The sequence below is a fragment of the Toxorhynchites rutilus genome, chromosome 2 (genome assembly GCF_029784135.1).
Source record: "Toxorhynchites rutilus septentrionalis strain SRP chromosome 2, ASM2978413v1, whole genome shotgun sequence".
Classification (NCBI taxonomy): Eukaryota; Metazoa; Arthropoda; class Insecta; order Diptera; family Culicidae; genus Toxorhynchites; species Toxorhynchites rutilus.
Genome location: NC_073745.1, coordinates 180,345,124 through 180,352,701, shown reverse-complemented (window position 1 = coordinate 180,352,701; position 7,578 = coordinate 180,345,124). Strand labels below are relative to the sequence as shown.

At 39.6% G+C, this 7,578-nt stretch overlaps 1 protein-coding gene across 1 annotated transcript; it reads right to left on the bottom strand.

Annotated features, from left to right (window-relative positions):
- Window positions 1–3,962: 3,962 nt before the first annotated feature.
- Window positions 3,963–7,218, bottom strand: LOC129768471 (uncharacterized). Its single transcript, XM_055770155.1, has 7 exons — window positions 6,694–7,218; window positions 6,342–6,636; window positions 5,096–6,279; window positions 4,877–5,022; window positions 4,411–4,819; window positions 4,130–4,356; window positions 3,963–4,067 (listed from the first exon to the last, which is right to left on the bottom strand). The coding sequence occupies exons 3-6, from the start codon at window positions 5,389–5,391 to the stop codon at window positions 4,215–4,217; spliced, it is 993 nt and encodes a 330-aa protein (XP_055626130.1). The 5' UTR covers window positions 5,392–6,279; window positions 6,342–6,636; window positions 6,694–7,218; the 3' UTR covers window positions 3,963–4,067; window positions 4,130–4,214.
- Between the last annotated feature and the right edge of the window lie 360 nt (window positions 7,219–7,578).

Here is a 7,578-nt window from a genome sequence, read left to right as displayed (position 1 = left end):
CCAATATTGTATGCGCCCGCAATCGATTATTGCTCAGTCGCCGAAAGTTCCGAGCTCAGAGAGTTCATTCCCCTCTAGTTTGCCTTCCAAATTGCCATCGTAAACCACACCTTCTCTCGATTCAATCACACACAAAAAGCATACTTAAGCGATATTCTGGTGGTGAGACACATTCATTTTTCGTGAGGACATCGACAAGACAACATCGTTGCCTAACGTGCTGGAGGAGGTGGATGGCGAAGGATCGACACATACACGCGCAGAACTCTTTCCGTTAGGATGCCATTCAGCATCGCGAAAGTTCCGGAAAGATCTAATCATTGCTGGAAAATAATCTGCCAGTTCCTTTGGGAATTTTCAAAATATATTCATGTGAAAGAGTTTAATTGAATGTTTTCTATCCATGTAACACTGTGACCAAATATGTTTCAATCAAGTGCTATTAACAGGTGGTTATCGAGTTGGTATTAACCACTGGTGGGCTTCCAGTATCGAGGAAAATGTGGAAATAACTAATCGTTACTGAAAATAATCTGCCAGTTCCTCTGGGAATTTTCAAAATATATTCATGTGAAAGAGTTTAATTGAATGTTTTCTATCCATGTAACACTGTGACCAAATACATTAGGTTTTGTGATTTTTCAATCAATCGCAATCCACAGGATAGCTTCTGAAGATTATTCTTCCCCATCAGTAGGATATTTCCGTATCCAATATTGTATGCGCCCGCAATCGATTATTGCTCAGTCGCCGAAAGTTCCGAGCTCAGAGAGTTCATTCCCCTCTAGTTTGCCTTCCAAATTGCCATCGTAAACCACACCTTCTCTCGATTCAATCACACACAAAAAGCATACTTAAGCGATATTCTGGTGGTGAGACACATTCATTTTTCGTGAGGACATCGACAAGACAACATCGTTGCCTAACGTGCTGGAGGAGGTGGATGGCGAAGGATCGACACATACACGCGCAGAACTCTTTCCGTTAGGATGCCATTCAGCATCGAGAAAGTTCCGGAAAGATCTAATCATTGCTGGAAAATAATCTGCCAGTTCCTCTGGGAATTTTCAAAATATATTCATGTGAAAGAGTTTAATTGAATGTTTTCTATCCATGTTACACTGTGACCAAATATGTTTCAATCAAGTGCTATTAACAGGTGGTTATCGAGTTGGCATTAACCACTGGTGGGCTTCCAGTATCGAGGAAAATGTGGAAATATCTAATCGTTACTGAAAATAATCTGCCAGTTCCTTTGGGAATTTTCAAAATATATTCATGTGAAAGAGTTTAATTGAATGTTTTCTATCCATGTTACACTGTGACCAAATATGTTTCAATCAATTGCTATTAACAGGTGGTTATCGAGTTGGCATTAACCACTGGTGGGCTTCCAGTATCGAAGAAAATGTGAAAATATCTAATCGTTACTGAAAATAATCTGCCAGTTCCTTTGGGAATTTTCAAAATATATTCATGTGAAAGAGTTTAATTGAATGTTTTCTATCCATGTAACACTGTGACCAAATACATTTGGTTTTGTGGTTTTTCAATCAATCGCAATTAACAGGATAGCTTCAGAAGATTATTCTTCCCCATCAGTAGGATATTTCCGTATCCAATATTGTATGCGCCCGCAATCGATTATTGCTCAGTCGCCGAAAGTTCCGAGCTCAGAGAGTTCATTCCCCTCTAGTTTGCCTTCCAAATTGCCATCGTAAACCACACCTTCTCTCGATTCAATCACACACAAAAAGCATACTTAAGCGATATTCTGGTGGTGAGACACATTCATTTTTCGTGAGGACATCGACAAGACAACATCGTTGCCTAACGTGCTGGAGGAGGTGGATGGCGAAGGATCGACACATACACGCGCAGAACTCTTTCCGTTAGGATGCCATTCAGCATCGCGAAAGTTCCGGAAAGATCTAATCATTGCTGGAAAATAATCTGCCAATTCCTTTGGGAATTTTCAAAATATATTCATGTGAAAGAGTTTATTTGAATGTTTTCTATCCATGTAACACTGTGACCAAATATGTTTCAATCAAGTGCTATTAACAGGTGGTTATCGAGTTGGTATTAACCACTGTTGGGCTTCCAGTATCGAGGAAAATGTGGAAATAACTAATCGTTACTGAAAATAATCTGCCAGTTCCTCTGGGAATTTTCAAAATATATTCATGTGAAAGAGTTTAATTGAATGTTTTCTATCCATGTAACACTGTGACCAAATACATTAGGTTTTGTGGTTTTTCAATCAATCGCAATCAACAGGATAGCTTCAGAAGATTATTCTTCCCCATCAGTAGGATATTTCCGTATCCAATATTGTATGCGCCCGCAATCGATTATTGCTCAGTCGCCGAAAGTTCCGAGCTCAGAGAGTTCATTCCCCTCTAGTTTGCCTTCCAAATTGCCATCGTAAACCACACCTTCTCTCGATTCAATCACACACAAAAAGCATACTTAAGCGATATTCTGGTGGTGAGACACATTCATTTTTCGTGAGGACATCGACAAGACAACATCGTTGCCTAACGTGCTGGAGGAGGTGGATGGCGAAGGATCGACACATACACGCGCAGAACTCTTTCCGTTAGGATGCCATTCAGCATCGAGAAAGTTCCGGAAAGATCTAATCATTGCTGGAAAATAATCTGCCAGTTCCTTTGGGAATTTTCAAAATATATTCATGTGAAAGAGTTTATTTTAATGTTTTCTATCCATGTAACACTGTGACCAAATACATTAGGTTTTGTGATTTTTCAATCAATCGCAATCAACAGGATAGCTTCTGAAGATTATTCTTCCCCATCAGTAGGATATTTCCGTATCCAATATTGGATGCATAAAACCTTGTGCCTCCAACGTAACGCTCTCGTTTTCGAAGTTCTCCAAATATTCATTGATTCAGAATGAATTCAGATTCAACTTCATACAAATGATCTCTAAATCAACGATAGTCCTACGTCACCCTTGCGGTTATACCATAGATATAACCCACTTCCTGTTTTTCATTCGAGTGCATACTGTTACATATATCAAACAAATCGTTAAATAGGCTTAAAAATTCCTCAGTAGCTTCAGTATTACTGAAGGAGTTATCAGATGTTCTTAAAACACCCAATGCTGATGCCACACTTTGGCTAATGACTTGCACAGCCAAAGAAACCTTCATTTTGGAGTTCAAGAAATTCACATGCTTGTCCGTCAGATTGGGAGCGAGGCGGTTCCCTGAACGATTCTGGTGATCATTAAGCTTCTCTATATGAGTCCATTTCACTTCGCCGTTGGATGTCAACAGTGTACGTTGAGCGTGCATTGTGTTACGCACCAACTTCTGCATATGTGCCGGATCTAGAATGACATGTATGTCATAATTGGCACATGGATGCTTGAAACATGTCTTGAGTGGCTCCGAAGCACTTGGTTTGAGTCTACAGCCCAGAACGTTTGCTGTCGATAGGTTCGTTGTAGCGCCATCAAAGGTCAGTGAGACAATGGTTACTCCTGCTTCGTGAAGACTGGTCAGAATAGTCTGGATAGTATTTTTTTGTTCTGCTGCATTCATGCCATTGATAAAAAAAATACGCCACTGGTATTTTCCAGCTGCTCTGAATGCCGGATACCATAAAAACCATCACTCCTTTCGCAGGAACTGAACATTCAGGGATGTTGTTAATATCCTGATGATTGTGCTGAACAACTCCTTCCAGGCGTTTCGTATGATGGTTCCACTCGACATGCTGACGAATTACCATCTCGTCCATGATCAAGCCTCCAAGAAGTGGCTGACCCTTAGTTGCTTTCTCGTCGGCCATTATTTTAAGAGCCGCTAGTGTTTCACTGGTAATTCCGGGCTCGCCTGCAACGTTGACATACCAACGGATGATGGTTCTCTCGTGTGGTAAGGTCTTTTGAAACCTTTCACGAACGTATCTATAGGCTATAGCAGAATAAAAGTGTAACGTAGTCGCAAAAGATCTTAATGTTTCGCTGCATGGTTCTCCTCTTTTGCAAAGTACCAACTCTCTGAATAGAGAATCATTTGATTGAAACCGCTGAAAATATAATAAATATACATTAAATAAAGGTAAAACCATTCTAAAACATTTTTGAGCACCTGCAAAAATGAATTCGCCGTATCCGATAGCATTTTTTTCGTATTCAACTTCGCCAGTAGATCTTCCATATTTTGTAATTTGTCTTTAAGTCTTCTGACCTTGGACATTAGCTGCTTTATAGTTTTTTTCGGATCGCTGCAGCTGAGCCTGCACTTTAGGCAGAGCAATGGCTTTCTCTTTTTCTGTTAGATCTTGACCAATAATGTCACCAGCGTATCGAATTCGCCTAATAAATGGATATGTTTTGAAAAAAATATATTTTATTTTACTCGAACTATACTTTTTACGGTTTTGTTTCTCTGAAATAATTGTAGTGGATGTCATTTTTGAGGAAGCATGTTGGTTACTGTTCCCTAGCTTGTAGCCTCGTCTGGTTGAACCTGGTAAATCGGATTCATCAAATTTGCTGGTGGCTTGGGTAGATGCACCTGACAGGTACGAATTCTCAAGATTAATGTCACCAACTTCATAAGCTTGACTGTTCAAGCCAAACACAGCAGGTATACTTGGCGTTTGCAGGTCGGGATCTTGAGAACGCAAAAGCAAATTTTCCCTGGATAAACCCGACGAATTGGATTTCGAATGGCCGGAAACTTGGAGCTCATCATTCAGATTGAATGAGTCTGATGTGTTTGATACGTCAAGCGTTTTAATATTTTCAGACGAATGATTATTGCCAAAGGCGGTAGCTAAATTTAACGAAAAAATTTGATTGTATATGAAGTCTAAGAAACATATTGTTATACCTGATGCGTCGGATTTGCGTCCTACTTCTGGATCCAGAAGAGATACGTTACGGTGGGTGTGACTTTGGTGTGATAAACAGGAACTATATGAATCCTTCGAACTATAAACACATGCTCCGTTGAGTGGATCGGATATGAGAAACTCACTTTGTGTTAGGAATAAATGAACAATATTTGGTAGTTGTAGCCTGCAGTACGTTTACGTAAATAAATGAATACCTGTCAGGTTTTTGGCAAAAACCAAAAACAGTGGGAACAGCTGCATCGGTTAAATATAGTTGGGTTCCGCGAGAATAGTAGGAGTTGCGAGTGAAATGTTTTGAACAAACTCTCACTGTTTTAAAGTTAATGGAGTCGATGTTAATGCAAATATTTTCAGCATTTGCAATAGCTTGAAGCCAACGATTCCGTTGGTCAGTTTTCTTCGGGAAACGATGTTTGGATACCCATCCGGAAGCTTCATTTGTTGATTTGCGATTAAAATCACTGTGGCAGGATCGCACGAAGCACTTCATTTTATTATTTTGATGTTAATTTATTTCAATAAGACACGATCGTAGTGATATTGGACAACTTGAGTAGAAACTGTTGAAATGCACCAATCTGATGACGTTGTACGTTGCGTATGATGAGTTTGTTTGTAAACATTTTATAAACAAAAACAAAGGTTATGATTTTTATGCTCGTGATTTTCTATGCTGGCTACGAAGAGGCGGCCATCTTGACAATCCCCTGGTAGTAACAAAGAAGAGCATAGTGTAAAGAAATGTGCGCATAGAAAGACAAGTCAGATAAAAGTTATACGTTGAGAAATTTGGCGTAAATGAGAGAAACAAACTTTTTTATGTTTTACATATGATTTACGTAGGAAGAATTTAACAGATATGGAACAAACGATTGGATCTACAATAATGGTCATTTGTAATAACGTAAAGTTTAATACTTAATGAATACTGATCAAAGAATCGGGAGTTATGTCAACTTATTCACCCGAATAGTACGATACAATGATTATACGAACGAATGTAAGAACATCTGAGACATTTTTTTATAATTTTTTTTTTGCAAATCGGTTGCGTCACTTGCTGGCAATATCAAGTGCTGTGCTCGAACAAAATTCCCTGGGTCGTATCCTCAAAACGACCCTTCGGACAAAGCGGTGTATTCCATTTCGATCAGATTCTGCATCTCCCGAAGCTCCTGGAACTTGTCATGATCCGAATATGTGCATAATTTACTGCCAAGCACATATTGCACCAAACTGAGGATAATCAGCGAATAGCTTACAGTAGCGATGATGAACATGATTTCACACTTTTCCACATCTTTGCAGAAAGCTTCAACCTTGCTCTGGTCACGAATTTTCATATCCTCTTGTTTGACCCCGGCAGAGAACATAAAATCTGAATTTAAAACAAATTCATCAACAAGCGTTTTTTTTCCACGAGTAATAATACACACTTACAAAATTACGTCAAAACTATATCGCTCCGATGGGACCGCAGATCAGGGTTCTCACAAATGTTCCAGAAAATAGTGAACACGAAAGTAACCATACTAAAGAAGCAAAGTATCAAAATCCAGGTGATCTCCAGTATGTAGATTATTTCCATAAACACGACGCAAGATATACAACCACCTACACGGGAGCCCCAGGCCCGATAAACCTTATACCGGGTGGCCCTGTTGCGATGAATCCAACGAAAAGTATCATCATCGAGGCGCCGATGTCCACAAAAATCATTTGAACCGCCTCAGTCCTGGAATGAATTATAGATTCAGTGCGTAAGATCGTACTGTTCGGAGCCATTAATCACCCTAAAGGACGTAGAAAACTTGCTCCGCTTGGTCCAGCATGATGATCGCAGGTGACCTTCGGCACATTTTGCCGCAGAAAATTCCTTCGCTAACAAGGCATATAACCGGTGCTATCAGCGTAGCCTAACAAGATTAACATATGATTTCCAACAGCCGCCTCAAAAAAATTAAACATAACTTTGTAAGTTAACACGGTTAACACGAAACGAAACACCGAAAACGCTATCAAAATATTGCGAAACAAACAAAATTAACCATGACAGCTCGATTGAATTATGTGCGAGGTACGTGAGCAACGTAAATAGAACACTAGGTATATTACATCGCCATATTGCTCTCCAATACAAAGAAGCTAGTTTTAAAATCACTGCCACTGTTATCGCGGATGCTCCTAAAACTATTTTTTGCTTTTTTTCTTTGCCTACCACTACATGAAAAAAGCGGAGAGTAATATACCTGGTATTTTATTTACTTTGATACGTGAGCCGCGGGCCTAGTTTTATGCTGCCTACGCTAAATTTGCACTGGTTGAGATAGGGGTGCCAGGACTCTGGTCGCGAATGATTTTCACTCCGAAATTTGGAGCTAAGAGATATGTTGGCATAAAAAGAACAGTAAGTTACTTATAAAGCGATATGCTGAGGCACCACTCAGTGTCGCATTAGAGTCGGTTTTGACCAGTAATTGGACATTTGCGACTGGTGGCGACTTTCAATGTGGGACCATAATTTGGGCCCCGAACTCAATGTTTACAAAAATGTCCAACTAGAGGTAAAAATGTCTAATTAAACGTGTTGCATCAAGGATCTGTTCAATTAGCTTAATGTCGATGTAGATGTAAATTACTGTACAACCAAATCAAAACAAAAGCCGAGACACAAAGC

Coding starts and splice junctions, on each gene's coding strand:
- LOC129768471 (XM_055770155.1), bottom strand. CDS start 5,391: ATGAAGTGCTTCGTGCGATCCTGCCACAGTGATTTTAATCGCAAATCA. Junction 5,023..5,095: donor TTTTGCCAAAAACCTGACAG/GTATTCATTTAT, acceptor CCTAACACAAAG/TGAGTTTCTCATATCCGATC. Junction 4,357..4,410: donor GAGAAACAAAACCGTAAAAA/GTATAGTTCGAG, acceptor TCCATTTATTAG/GCGAATTCGATACGCTGGTG.